Source organism: Aedes albopictus, chromosome 3 (genome assembly GCF_035046485.1).
Source record: "Aedes albopictus strain Foshan chromosome 3, AalbF5, whole genome shotgun sequence".
Lineage (NCBI taxonomy): Eukaryota > Metazoa > Arthropoda > Insecta > Diptera > Culicidae > Aedes > Aedes albopictus.
The window spans coordinates 335130006-335145354 of NC_085138.1; the positions used below are offsets into that span (position 1 = coordinate 335130006).

Below are 15349 nucleotides of genomic sequence, written 5' to 3' on the forward strand. Positions count from 1 at the left end.
TGATTGAACAATTCCAGCTGGAATTCATGAAGGAGGTCAAAAGAAGTTCTTGAAGAAATCCCCTGTGGAATTTCCGGAAGAACCTCTGGAGGAAGTCCTGGTTAAATCCTTGAAGAAATGTGTGGAAGAATCACCGAAGGAACTTTTAGAAAAACCCCAGGGTGATTTTCTGGAAGAATTTTCGATAGAACTATCCTAGTAGAAGGGGGTGGAAGCTCAGGTAAAATATTATCTCCTGGGTGCCCATTAAAAACACCACCCCCGGCGAAGACTGGCGCTCGAGCCTAGCTATTTAGCACTGTAGTTGGAGGAAATGCCAATGCAGAACCCGTAGCTTCCGGGAAGGTAAGCCCAGCTCCCTGGGTTAGTGGGTTGGTGTCAGGCCCTGCGAACCAGCCGTAAAAAAGACTAGCACCGGAAAATCAACAAGAGAAGAATGCGAACCGATACCAATGGCGACGACCACAGCGACGAAAAGGGACTTGCGATTGGAAGCGCGGTACGTGGAACTGCAGATCTCTCAACTTCATCGGGAGCACCCGCATACTCGCCGATATACTGAAGGACCGCGGGTTCGGAATCGTAGCGCTGCAGGAGGTGTGTTGGACAGGATCTATGGTGCGAACGTTTAGAGGTAATCATACCTTGATTTATCGACTGTAAAGTTTTCTATCAAATATGGTTTGGCTTGCAGTCCCTCAAATCAAAAGGAAACAGAGGTTATCTATTTTCCGACGTTTCGGCGCAATGTATTTTGCCTTCTTCTTGGGATCATAGAGTTCTGTTTTTTGTCATTGTCTGTTTAATTTCTACATAAAATTGTCCTATTTTTGTTCGTCGCATCACGTTGAAGTTCAAGTTCACTCACTGCTTCGGTAGACTGTTTGGCAAAATACATTGCGCCGAAACGTCGGAAAATAGATAACCTCTGTTTCCTTTTGATTTGAGGTAATCATACCATCTCCCAGAGTTGCGGCAACACACGTGAGCTGGGAACAGCTTTTATAGTGATGGGCGACATGCAGAGGCGCGTGATCGGTTGGTGGCCGATCGACGAAAGAATGTGCAGGTTGAGGATCAAGGCCCGATTCTTCAACTTCAGCATAATAAACGTGCACAGCCCACACTCCGGAAGTACTGATGATGACAAAGACGCATTTTACGCGCAGCTCGAACGCGAGTACGACCGCTGCCCAAACCACGACGTCAAGATCATCATAGGGGATCTAAACGCTCAGGTAGGCCAGGAGGAGGAATTCAGACCGACGATTGGAAAGTTCAGCGCCCACCAGCTGACGAACGAAAATGGCCTACGCCTCATCGATTTCGCCGCCTCCAAGAACGTGGCCATTCGTAGCACCTACTTCCAGCACAGCCTCCCGTATCGTTACACCTGGAGATCACCACAACAAACGGAATCGCAAATCGACCACGTTCTGATTGATGGACGGCACTTCTCCGACATTATCGACGTCAGGACCTATCGTGGCGCTAATATCGACTCCGATCACTACCTGGTGATGGTTAAACTGCGCCCAAAACTCTCCGTTATTAACAACGTACATTACCGGCGGCCGCCCCGGTACGATCTAGAGCGACTGAAGCAACCGAATGTCGCCACCGCATACGCGCAGAATCTCGAGGCAGCGTTGCCGGACGAGGGTGTGCTCGATGTGGCCCCTCTAGAGGACTGCTGGAGTACAATCAAAGCAGCCATCAACAACGCAGCTGAGAGCACTATCGGGTACGTAGAACGGAGTCGACGAAACGATTGGTTCGACGAGGAGTGCAGAGCGGTTCTGGAGGAGAAGGATGCAGCGCGGGCGGTAATGCTGCAGCATGGAAACCGACAGAATGTGGAGCGATACAGACAGAAGCGGAAGCAGCAGACCCGTCTCTTCCGGGAGAAAAAGCGCCGCCTGGAAGAAGCGGAGTGCGAGGAAATGGAACTGCTGTGCCGTTCACAGGAAACACGCAAGTTCTACCAGAAGCTCAACGCATCCCGCAAAGGCTACGTGCCGCAAGCCGAAATCTGCAGGGATAAGGACGGGAGCCTCCTGACGGACAAACGTGAGGTGATCGAAAGGTGGAAGCAGCACTTCGACGAGCACCTGAATGGCGAAGAGAATGTAGGCACGGAGGACCAAGGCAGCGGAGGAAATGACTATGTTGGTGCAGCAGAGGACGGGAACGAACCAACTCCCACGCTGAGAGAAGTTAAGGATGCCATCCACCAGCTCAAAAACAACAAAGCGGCTGGTAAGGTATCGCAGCGGAACTCATCAAGATGGGCCCGGAAAAGTTGGCCACCTGTCTGCACCAGTTAGTAGTCAAGATCTGGGAAACCGAACAGCTACCGGAGGAGTGGAAGGAAGGGATAATCTGTCCCATCCACAAGAAAGGCGACAAGTTAATGTGTGAGAACTTTCGAGCGATCACCATTTTGAATGCCGCCTACAAAGTGCTATCCCAGATCATCTTCCGTCGTCTTTCACCTAAAGTAAATGAGTTTGTGGGAAGTTACCAAGCCGGTTTCATCGACGGCCGGTCGACAACGGACCAGATCTTCACCGTACGGCAAATCCTCCAGAAGTGCCGTGAATACCAGGTCCCAACGCATCACCTGTTCATCGACTTCAAAGCGGCATACGACAGTATCGACCGCACAGAGCTATGGAAAATTATGGACGACAACAGCTTTCTCGGGAAGCTGACTAGACTGATAAGAGCAACGATGGACGGTGTGCAGAACAGCGTAAGGATTTCGGGTGAACTATCCAGTTCATTTGAATCTCGACGGGGACTACGACAAGGTGATGGACTTTCCTGCCTACTATTCGACATCGCCCTGGAAGGTGTTATGCGACGAGCCGGGCTCAACAGCCGGGGTACGATCTTCACGAAATCCAGCCAATTTGTATGTTTTGCGGATGACATGGATATTATTGCTAGGACATTTGGAACGGTGGCAGAACAGTACACCCGCCTGAAACGTGAAGCAGCAAAGGTCGGACTGGTGGTGAATGCGGCTAAGACAAAGTACATGCTGGTAGGTGGGACTGAGCGAGACAGGACAAGCCTTGGCAGCAATGTTACGATAGACGGGGATACTTTCGAGGTGGTAGAAGAATTCGTCTACCTCGGTTCCTTGCTAACGGCTGACAATAACGTGAGCCGTGAAATACGAAGGCGCATCATCAGTGGAAGTCGTGCCTATTATGGGCTCCAGAAGAAACTGCGGTCAAAAAAGATTCACCCCCGCACCAAATGTACCATGTACAAGACGTTAATAAGACCGGTGGTTCTCTACGGGCACGAGACGTGGACGATGCTCGAGGAGGACATGCAAGCACTCGGAGTTTTCGAGCGACGGGTGCTAAGGACGATCTTCGGCGACGTGCAGGAGAACGGTGTGTGGCGGAGAAGGATGAACCACGAGCTCGCTGCACTTTATGGCGAACCCAGCATCCAGAAGGTAGCCAAAGCCGGAAGAATACGGTGGGCAGGGCATGTTGCAAGAATGCCGGACAACAACCCTGCAAAGTTGGTGTTTGCTAACCATCCGGTTGGTACAAGAAGGCGTGGAGCGCAGAGAGCACGATGGGCGGACCAGGTGGAGCGTGATCTGGCGAGTGTTGGGCGTGACCGACGTTGGAGAGCTGCAGCTGCAAATCGAGTATTATGGCGGCAAATTGTTGATTCAGTATTATCATGAATTTGATGTTAACTAAATAAATAAATAATAATCCTAGTAGAATTCCTGAAGGTACCACAGTGAAAATTTTTGGAGGAGTTGCAAGAGAAATTGCTGGAATCCTAGCCACAGTTCCCGGAGTAAGGCCAATATAAGCTCCTGGAGGAATTTCATGAGAAATTTCTGGAAGAATCTCTGAGTAAAATCTCTGAAGGAATTCCTGGAAGAATCACCGGAGGAACTTCTGAAAGTAGCCAGGAAGGTTGTCGTGAATAATCCCACCAGCAATTCCTGAAAAAATCCCAAGAGAAATTTTTAGAAGAATCCCTAGAAGAATTCCAAGAAGCACCATAGTAAGAATTTCGAAAGAAATCTTACGAGAAATTGCTGGATCAATCTCTACAGAAATTTGTAGAATGTACAACCCTATCAGAACTGCCTGGAGAATCCTGAGGGAAGTTTATTAAAGAAATATCGGGAGGAATCCATGAAGAAAGCCTAGAGAAATAGCTGTATGAATGGATAAAGGTATTTCTGGAGGAATCCATGGAGAAGTCGGTTGATTGTTATCTCCATTATTTTTATTACTCATTATTGTTCTTATCAATATCCAGAACGCCAGAACGTGCAACATGAATATAAGTAATTCTGGGTATAAGTTTTATTCCAATTTGTCATTAATAAATATTGGAATTTATTGTGCGAAATATTAAATTTTAGGTGACTGTCAAGGAAAAAATCTAGGGGGTGCCAAATTTGTTGTAGGGGGTGCCAGGCACCCCTGGAACCCCCCCTAGCTACGCCAATGGCGAGAATGCTGCAACACCGTACGAGAGCGAATGAGGCACATTACAGATAGGCGCGGAACAGGCAGAACTCAGTCTTCCGGGTGAAAAAGCGCCAGCAGGAAGAACGAGATCGCGAAGCGATGGAAGAACTGTACCACGTTGAGGACACACGAAAGTTCTACGAGAAGCTGAACCGCTCGCGCAGAGGCTTTGTGCCACAAGCCGACATATGCTGGGATAATCACGGGAATATTCTCACGAGCGAGCGTGAGGTGGTCGAGAGGTGGTCGAGAGGTGGCGGCAGCATTACGATGAGCACTTCAATGGCGACGTTGCAAGTACCGAAGGTGGCGTGGTAACAGATCTAGGAGTATGTGCACAGGACCAAAGACTTCCGGCCCCTGACCTCCAAGAGATTGAAGAGGAAGTTGGCCGGTTGAAAAACAACAAAGCCGCTGGAGCAGATCAACTACCAAGCCAGCTTCTAAAATACGGTGGAGAAGCACTAGTGAGAGCACTACACTGGGTCATTACCAAGATTTGGGAGGAGGAAGTATAACCGGAGGAGTGGATGGAAGGTATCGTGTGTCCCATCTACAAAAAGGGCGACAAGTTGGATTGCGGGAACTACCGCGCGATCACACCACTGAGAGCTGCCTGCAAGATATTCACTCAAATGTTATGCCGCCGTCTATCCCCGATTGCGAGAGAGTTCGTGGGGCAATATCAGGCAGGATTTATGGGTGACTGCGCTACAACGGACCAAATGTTCGCCATCCGCCAGGTGCTGCAGAAATGCCGCGAATACAACGTGCCCACACATCACTTGTTCATCGATTTCAAATCGGCGTATGATACAATCGATCGAGAACAGCTATGGCAGATTATGCACGAATACGGATTCCCGGATAAACTGACACGGTTGATCAAGGCGACGATGGATCGAGTGATGTGCGTAGTTTGAGTATCAGGGACACGGCAAGGTGATGGTCTCTCGTTGTTGCTGTTCAACATTGCTTTAGAGGGTGTAATTAGGAGAGCGGGGATAAACACAAGTGGAACGATTTTCACGAAGTCCGTTCAGCTGCTTGGTTTCGCTAATGATATTGATATTATTACTCGTAAATTTGAGACGATGGCGGAAACCTGCATCCGACAAAAGAGTGAAGCCAGGCGAATCGGATTAGTCATTAATGTGTCAAAGACATAGTACATGATAGTAAAGGGCTCCAAGGAGAAATCACCGCGCCCGCCTCCTCGAATTTATATAGACGGTGATGAAATCGAGGCGGTTGAAGAATTCGTGTACTTGGGCTCACTGGTGACCGCCGACAACGACACCAGCAGAGAAATTCTGAGGCGCATTGTGGCAGGAAATCGTACTTTGGACTCCGCAGAACTCTACGATCGAATAAAGTTCGCCGTAACACGAAGTTAACCATCTACAAAACGCTGATTAGACCGGTCGTCCTCTATGGGCACGAAACATGAACCCTACGTGCAGAGGACCAACGCGCTCTTGGAGTTTTCGAACGGAAGGTGTTGCGTACCACACAGAAAAAAATATTCATGTAAAATTCCGCGAAAAATCATGCACATAAAGGGAATGCTAGAGCAAGTACATATTTACATGAGATATCATGTAAAGTTACGTTACGTTCGTTTAAATTACCGGTAATAGTAACCGGTTTGTGTCCATGATGGTTTACGCGATGGTTGGCGGAAATTTACACGATGGTAATGTAATTTTACATTATATCTCATGTAAAAGTGCACTAACTCTATCATTCCCTTTATGTGCATGATTTCTCGCTGAATTTTAATTACATATTTTTTTCTGTGCATCTACGGCGGAGTGTAGATGGAAGACGGGACTTGGAGAAGGCGAATGAACCACGAGCTGCATCAGCTGCTGAGAGAACCAACCATCGTCCATACCGCGAAAATCGGGAGGCTACGGTGGGCGGGTCACGTCATCAGGATGTCGGGTAGCAACCCGACTAAAATGGTTCTCGAGAGTCATCCGACCGGTACAAGAAGACGTGGAGCGCAGCGAGCTAGGTGGGTCGACCAAGTGGAGGACGATCTACGGATCCTACGCAGAGTGCGGAACTGGAGACAAACAGCCATGGACCGAGTAGAATGGAGGCGGCTAGTATGTACAGTGTACATTGTACAGCAGAGGCCACCTCGGCCTAAGCCTTATCGAAACCGTATTCTAGTACCCACTACTTCTAAGCAAATCGATTAGAAACATATAAATATCAATCGTCATCACTAACAAATTGCCACAGTTAATCGATGATTCATTACCCCTTCATACTCACTCGCTAAATCTCGTCAACCCCTTTGCCCACCATCAAGTACCATCTACACACTCACAATCGTCCACCTAAGCCTTAAATCTATTTTCAATTCCAATAAACCATAAATTCCTGCTCTTACCAGCAGTAGCGCACCCAACGAAGTCATCGACGGCGCTACCACCAGCAGTAGCAGTTTATTGCAACCATAGTGGTCCACATAGTGCCTAGTGGCAGCAGCAGCAGCACGGGGGTCGTCGGTTAGCCGAAAAAATCGAAAAATTTCAATCTCTGCAATTTTGCGGGCTTCTCGATGCCATACAGCGTGCAATAATTTTGAGTTGCCTTTCAAATACACTCGCTTCGGTCCCCGAAATGCCGATATACTGCTGGGGTGTCGTACAGTGAAGGGTCAATTTAATGTGTGAATTCGGTCATATTTACCATAATGAAAAATAAGGAGATTCACTAAACAGATCATATGCGTATTGCGTATGCTATGATTATCTGGTTAGATTCGATAAAGATTCCATGGAAGTCTATATAGCGAATCTTTTAATTAAAATCCAGGAGATTTTTTGGAAAATCCTCATAAAAATCAGAAAGAAGTTCTGGCAGGATTTCACGAGCACATCCTCATGGAATTACAAAAAAAAATTCTAAACAATTGCCAAAAACAAGACACCACTGTACCCTGCGACCAAACAAAATCAACATCAACATAAGTGCGATGAAGCCATCCGTGGGTACACATTTTTCACCAAATATTCATTGCATTTATGGTTTTCTGGTTGATGGCGATGGACGGCGACTCCGACCACTCTCACCCTTACTTCGCACAACGGGATATCCTAGTCTAAGTGTTTAGAATATCGTCACGCCGAGCGAGGATTCACAGCGAAAAGCGAAGGATGAGAGGGTTGGCATCAGCTCAATCCGTATCAGCGCGGCAGATGAACCCTCCACGAATAGTGAGATGCTGCTGCCGGAGAAGCACTCTCTCGCGCAGCATGTGACCAACAAATCCAACCCCTGAATATCGTTCCGTTGCCGTGATGCTGTTGTGCGCGGTAGCATGCGAGAAGAGAATTTGTATGTTTTGCAGCAGTGGTAATAGAATTCTCCGCTAGGCACCCGCTTATCCTTCCCCGGTGAGGCTTTTGAATGTTGGGATGCCGGGATTTTACAACCCCTTTTAACCCACCGCTGTTCACAGTAAACGGTTGAAATAGAGAAGTGAAAGGGACAGGATAAATTTACAGAAGGGCAGGCGAACGATTGATTTTTGTAACATTTTTTTTTTGTTGGCAAAAGCGTGATGAACACTGATTGCCATTGCTCGGCTGGATGCCTCGATAAAAGGGTAAGTGGTGATGAAACCGAAACCGAAATGAAAATGCATCGCATAAATACATAATCTAGGTAATACGATAATGCATCAAAATAAAGCCATTGAATTGCTTTATTTGTCGATGCACTGGGCGAAGGGTTATTGCAACATCAAATTACTGGAAACTATTTTTTGTTGACAAATACTTTTTACTCACGTAGAGCGTCACTCTCAACGAGAAAATTAACTATTATTAGAGTTGCATCTGCATATAATTCAGATAATGATAATGGGTATTTTGCATTGCTGACAGACAACCTAAAAAAAATCATGTAACTCTATTCTATTCTAGTGATTGCACAGCTAATGTCGGTAGGCTACGCATACAGGGGATACTCAAAATAACTGGGACAGGTAAAATTTTCACTTTTCAAAAAATGATCAACTCGCTGTAACTTTTCGAAAAGTGCATCAAATATTCTCAAATTTTTACTGTAAGTTCGTAAACTAGTTGTGTATCAGTGGTCCAAATTTGGAAAAGATCGGGCTATTATTCACGAAGATTTAAAGATTCTTGAAAAGGGTATAATTATTCGATAGCCAATTTTGAGCTGTTATATCTCCGGATTCAATGAACTGATTGCAATGAAATTTTGACCATTCATGACTTATATGATGAACCCTTAAAAACGTTTAACTTAACTTGAAATTTTTAACAAGAGAAAAAGTTATAACGATTTCATTTATTTCACGATTTATTAGTAAATTTATCAATTTCTAATATGCATCCCATTACTTTCTCAATTTATTAGCGGCTATGTTGTAACTTTCCTTCAAAACACATTTATATATTAGTTATTTAGAGGGAAATCAATTGAACTATAATTTGTATCTTGAATTTTGAAACGATGTTGAAGTTTTGGATAATTTGGTGTTTTATTAGAAAAATAATCTAATCGTTATTATTGTCTTCCGTGTTAAGAATTTTAAGTTAAGTCAAAGGTTTTGCATAGCTTATTATACAAGTCATGAATGATCAAAATTTCATTGCATTCGGTTCATTGAATCCGGAGATATAACAGCTCAAAGTTGGCTATCGGATAATTTTACCTTGTTCTAAAATCTTTATAACTCCGTGGACAATGGTCCGATCTTTTCCAAAATTGGACTACTGATACACAACTAGTTAATAAACTTGCAGTAAAAAAATGAGAATATTTGATGCACTTTTTGAAAAATTACAGCGAGTTGAACATTTTTTGAAAAGTGAAAATTTTACCTGTCCCAGTTATTTTGAGTATCCCCTGTACGTCCACTCTTTGCAGTTGAAGAGGACATAAGAAATCTAAGGGTACGGCCAGAGTGAACGCGTTACGCAACGCGACGCGGATTTCCCATACGATTTGACAGCTCCTTATTATTGATTGTTATTCCTTTGCGTACAAATTTCCGCGTCGCGCCGCGTAACGCGCCCACTCTGGCCGGCACCTAAACGTTCAGGGCGACTGGAAGCGATTAGCCCAGGGTCGAGACGATTGCTTAATTCGGCATCGACTCGCAGCTGGGTAACTCTCGCTGAGACCGTCCCACTATTTACACCATGTCTTCAACAATGTTTTAGGTGAATGTCCCTCCATGCATTTGCTTTATCAATTTGATGGACACCCCCCGTTAGTTAGAGCCACAACCATTCTTGCGGATCCCTCGATTTTGATCAATTTTTGGCTCATTTAAACCGTTATAACTCAAAAGTTTTTTCCGAAATCCACCTCATAACAAAATGTTGGAAAGAGTGATAGGGCTACTATTTACAGTTATAAAAAGTTGGGTCGGCCATATTGATTTTGGCCGCCATCTTGGATTTTTATACCAATACTGTTTTTTCACCATGTTGGCAACCGTCGATTTTCAAAATTTTTGCGTCAATCGAAAGCGGGGACATTTTTACACAACAGATCAAAAATTTAGAGATGTATCTTTTTCCAATCAAAAGTTATCTGCACTTTTGTAAATCATGACACCTTAGCGCACTGGTCCAGGTGCAGATTGTTTACATAAATGCAGCGTTATTTCGCAGTGTTAACGAACATTTATTTGGAATCTGAATCCACTAATGAAAAGTTGAAAGTTTCAGCTTTTCAAAACACCAAAAAACTTTACAAAGCAATGTCCGCATCATTGAGAAACTGTTAAAAACGGGAACGAACCTCCAATTTTCCCTAATTTGGATGCAAGTGCCGTTGTGTATACATGCACGCGTATCCTCTGATGCTGTTGGGTGTCGTTGCCGGTGCGCATGGAAATGTATGAAGAAAACGTGTCATGATTAACAAAAGTGCAGATAACTTTTGATAGGAAAAAGATACATCTCTAAATTTTTGATCTGTTGTGTAAAAATGTCCCCGCTTTCGATTGACGCAAAAATTTTGAAAATCGGTTTTTGCCAACATGGTTAAAAAACAGTTTTGGTATAAAAATCCAAGATGGCGGCCAAAATCAATATGGCCGACCCATGTTTTTTGTAAATGTAAATAGTAGCTCTATCTTTACTCTTTCCAACAACATTTTGTTATGAGGTGGTTTTTGGAAAAACTTTTGAATTATAACGGTTTAAATGAGCCAACGATTGATCAAAATCGAGGGGTCCGCAAAAATGGTTGTGGCTCTAACTAACGGGGGGTCCATCAAATTAATAAACCAAATGCATGTTTCTTACTTTTTTTTTGAGGAGGACTTTCAGAAAATCTCCACCTTAAACATTTTTAAAGACATGGTGTAAAAAGTGGGACGGTCTCAGCGATAGTTACCCAGCTACTAGTTGTAGCCCATCAAATATCAAGTACATAAGTAAGACCATGCTGGGAGAGTCTGTGTGCACATGTCCGTTCAACAGCAAAACAGAGCTGAAAAATATCAGACCTCTCAGTTGACTGCTTGACCACCTTAACCCTAGTAGTGTATTGCGGTCATTATGACTCCATTCCATGCACAACGGCAGCGGGGTGAGCGTCAGCTAATGCATGAAGAAGGTTAACTTTATTCACAATCACAGATCACTTTGTGATCTTCGCCAAAGTTTATTTCAGTACACTTTAGGCTATATTTCATTACCATTGGTAACATGATTCATGTCAAATTAGACCTTCTTACGAGAAAAATGCAGAAAATGTAAATTTTCCACTCAAATTTCAATCGCAATGAAAATAGCGGGGGCTCAACCAGCCGCCCCCTAATTATGAGCAGCAATTTTAGAAGCAAAAGGAGATTGAAGATTGAAAAACTGTATAAGGTGTTGATGCGATTTAACTATAGTTGTTCCATAAACCGTTGATCATCCTACTATACATTTACACTGCTGGAATCTAAAATGGTGTGATTTGAAGAGATCGCGTTGGTCACGATTTTGTTCTTTTGTATATATGAAGACTTTGACCATTTCTTCACTTATAATCTTACCCAATGTTTACCGGCTATCAAAAAAGCCAAGATTTGATTTATCGCTTTGACATTTATTTTGTTCACTTTCATAATTCCGCTATTTGATATGCACCTTCCATGGGTTTTGTAAAATTTTACGTTTGACCACTTCCGGTGGGACACCTGGAACCGATTCCGGTTGTCTCAAATATGGTCTGAGACTATGTTCTTGTCAACTGTTCATCGGGTTACCTAAAAAGCTGAAAATTAATGTGATCTGAGGCTGTTTTCTTGCTAATCGTTCAGCAAATTTTTGAAAAGGCCATGATTTTTGTTTATTTCTATTAAATTACTTCCGATGGAATACCCGCAACCGATTCCGAAATATTATTACAAGTTCTAGATGTGGCCTGAGACTATTTTCTTGTTGATCGTTCATCAGACTATCAAAAACGCCGCAATGGTTTAGTTCCCTTCTATATTTTACCACTTCCGGTGGGTTACTCCTCTCGTCACCAGTTCTGGAACACTATCGGTTCTCCCAAAAATGGTCTGAGATTATATGTTGACTAACCGTTTATCATGTTACTGAATAAGTCATTGATATGTTACATGTATTGGTTTTCTTTTACATTTGACCATTTCTGGCGGGACACCCGGAATCGGTTCCGTAATACACTGATATGGCTTGCGTCTATTTTCTTGCAACTGTTCATCATGTTACCTTAAAAGCCGTGAGGTAGCGCATGCATGGGTTTGGTTTCACTTCCAGAATCGGTTGCGGAACACTACCGATAGTCTCTCAAATAGTCTGTGCCTATTTGCTTGCAAACGTTTATTAGGTTATCAAAAAAGTCGCGCTTTGCTGTGTCGCATGCATGGGTATGGTACAATTATATGTTTAGCCGCTTTCGGAAGGAAAACTAGTGTTGTCGGAAAAGCCGTGATTTGATGTGCCGCATGCAAAAGTTTTGCCAAATTTTATATACGGCCACTTCCGGCGGAACTCCCGGAACCGGATCCGAACCATTAACGGTTCAGATATGGTCTGAGTCTTTTTTGTATGTCAACCTTACATTGGGTTATCGAAAAATTCGCGCTTTGATATGTCGCATGCATGGATTTGGTTCACTTTTAAATTTGGCCACTTCTGGCGGGACATCCGGAATCGGTTCTGGAACACAACCGGTTCAGATATGGTCTGAGACTGTTTTATCGCTAACTGTTCATCAGGTTATCGAATTTGCCGCAATTTTGCGGTATCCCATATGCGGTATCCCATATGATTTCAATGATACCGCAACAATAGGAACAAATACCGCAACATTAGGAACACAGTGTTCATTCAGATAAAAAACGAATAAAATGCTCATAACAACATCAAAGTGGCAATATTTCGTTATTTTCCCGTAGATTAAGGATGGATTTTATTATTTTCAATTCAATCCATGTAAAAAGTTTGCTTGGGGCGATACAATTGTGGTTAAAAAATGAACCCAGTGCTTAACTCCTCGATGATCGGATAAGTTACCCTAGGCCTCGCACATGTTGGCTGTTTTGCAGTTAAAAAAGTCCTGAGGACTCTAAACGTTCATTTGGCATAGACTCACCGCTACGAGTTGTAGCCCATCAAGTATCAGGTAAGTCAGAACATGCAAATCCTAGGAAGAATCCCGGAAGAAATTCCAGAGTGAATGCTGGAAAGAACCCCGAGAGGAATCTATGAAAGAAACCTGAAGCAATTCTCTCAGTCTCTCAGAGCGTCATGGAGATATCCCGGAAGAAACACTAGCAGAATCCTGAAGAAATCCCGAGAATTATCCATGAAGGAATCCTTAAAGGATTCCTTCCTTCTTCCGACAATCCTTCAGATATTACTTTCGACATTCGCTTAGGTATTCTTTTAAAGTTTCCTCCTGCAATTTCTTCATTGATTTTTTATGGGTTTTCTATAGAAAATTTCGCTTAGGATTCGTTCATGGATTTCTCCAAATATTTTTTTCAGGGAATACTTCTGAGATGTTTCGGGTAATCATCTCAGAAATATTCCTTGAAAAAAATATTTTTTTTTTTCAAGAAATACGTAAGTTATTTAACAGAGCACATGTAGAAGAGACAGTACAAGAATTAGAACGTGCCCTAAAAAACAGCGTGAGATGTTAGAAGGTTGAAGCAGAAATGCGACAAACATCTATGTGACATAAAAAATTGAACTGATATGGCCGCTCCGGAACACCTGGAACAGGATTCGCGGAGGCCTTACAAACACAATAACACACGAAATAACCACTTTTAGCCATTTCGGCACCTCCTCCCCTTGATCCCAGTACAATCCGCAGATATCCCCGGCATGTTTCCGGATATTACATGGCCACTTGAGTGCGATAAACTTGCACCAATTTATGATCGATTGAGGGCGACTTCAAAAAATCGAATGAATATTGACGAAATTCCAGCATTTTTAAAATGAGATGTCGGGGATCGGATACGTGAAAATTAAGGACAAGGTATTTGGAGTACATAGCTCAAAATGAGAAATGACGGTGAACGTAAAGTGGGAAGCGCCTTTTTATAAGTCCCGTTCCCGACAATAATTTTTAAATGTCTGCCGCTTCGCAATCGCAGCTAACGGCGGCATGATCTAATACAGCCTTTCGGATAATCCCTTCCATAATGTAGCGACAGCAAAGCCATAAATGAGCAGCGACAGCAGCACCAACGATGTGAGGATTCCGCCCTTAAGGGGCGTTTAACATTCTGACTCCAGAGGGAAAGTGGGAAATCTTCAGTTGGCATGTAATCCTTCGGGTGACAAATGATGATGACGACGCTGAGGGATAGCGACAACGGCGACGTCGACAACGACGATTACAACAGCGTTGATGAGCGAGTCAGGACTTGTGTTTGAGTGACATCGGAAGGGCGAAAAAATGAACGAATAAAATCATAAATGTGACGGGAAAAGTATGTTCTCGGATATGCTGTAATGTGCAACCATTACTGCACGCCCAGAAATATTTTTGTAATGGCTAATGCCTTGTCGTAAAGTTGATTGGATAGGGGAAGTGTGGACTTAGCAGTTAGACATTGAAACATGTGTTCTATAAAAAAAAAGGCACAGTGAGATGACAATCGAAAATGTTCTATCATCTGATACCGTTGAACTGATCTAAGTCACAAAATATTACCGCTGTTCCCGAAGGATTAACAGTTCATTCAACGAATATAAGTGATTTATTAATCTGCTCTCTGACACACCCTTGTTAACATAGATAATTACATCGTAGTTAAAACGCACTGTCAGTTGAGTATCATCTTCTTAATGTGACAGCATGGAAACAGTATTTCAACGAAGAAACATTTTTCCATCCCTCTTATTGGAATTGCAGGATGCATCCTTCTTCATTTGATTGCCGTTATGGGCGTTCGCACGCACTCACTCTTTAACTTCATCCGCATTGCTGTGCGCTATGGTACAAAGAAGTAATTTGAAACTTTTTCACTCTGATGGATGCTGCTGCACTAGAGTGGCCCAAGCTTTCGTATAAAACGTAGCACGTAAATGTCAAATCTCGTGATCTAAAATTCGTATTTTAGCGACCAAGAAGGTCCTCTAAAAATTTCCGCATATTTTGTATACGGGAAGATTAGAAACTGCTCGCATTTCATCTTTAGCTAGGTGATACAAATAATTTCTGCTTTTTATTTAATATTAAATATTTGCATCACATCCAAATAACTTATACAGACTGGTAGCACACAATCCAATCAATTATCCTGGCAAATTTACAAATAGTTGCCTAGATGGCAAAAAAGT

The 15349-nt window shown here is 43.4% G+C and overlaps 1 protein-coding gene across 1 annotated transcript; it reads left to right on the forward strand.

Annotated features, from left to right (window-relative positions):
- Positions 1 to 206: 206 nt before the first annotated feature.
- LOC134290845 (uncharacterized) lies at positions 207 to 13911 on the forward strand. The gene is made up of 3 exons (XM_062858053.1): positions 207 to 634; positions 949 to 2259; positions 13829 to 13911. The coding sequence occupies exons 1-3, from the start codon at positions 616 to 618 to the stop codon at positions 13909 to 13911; spliced, it is 1413 nt and encodes a 470-aa protein (XP_062714037.1). The 5' UTR covers positions 207 to 615.
- The last annotated feature ends 1438 nt before the right edge of the window (positions 13912 to 15349 follow it).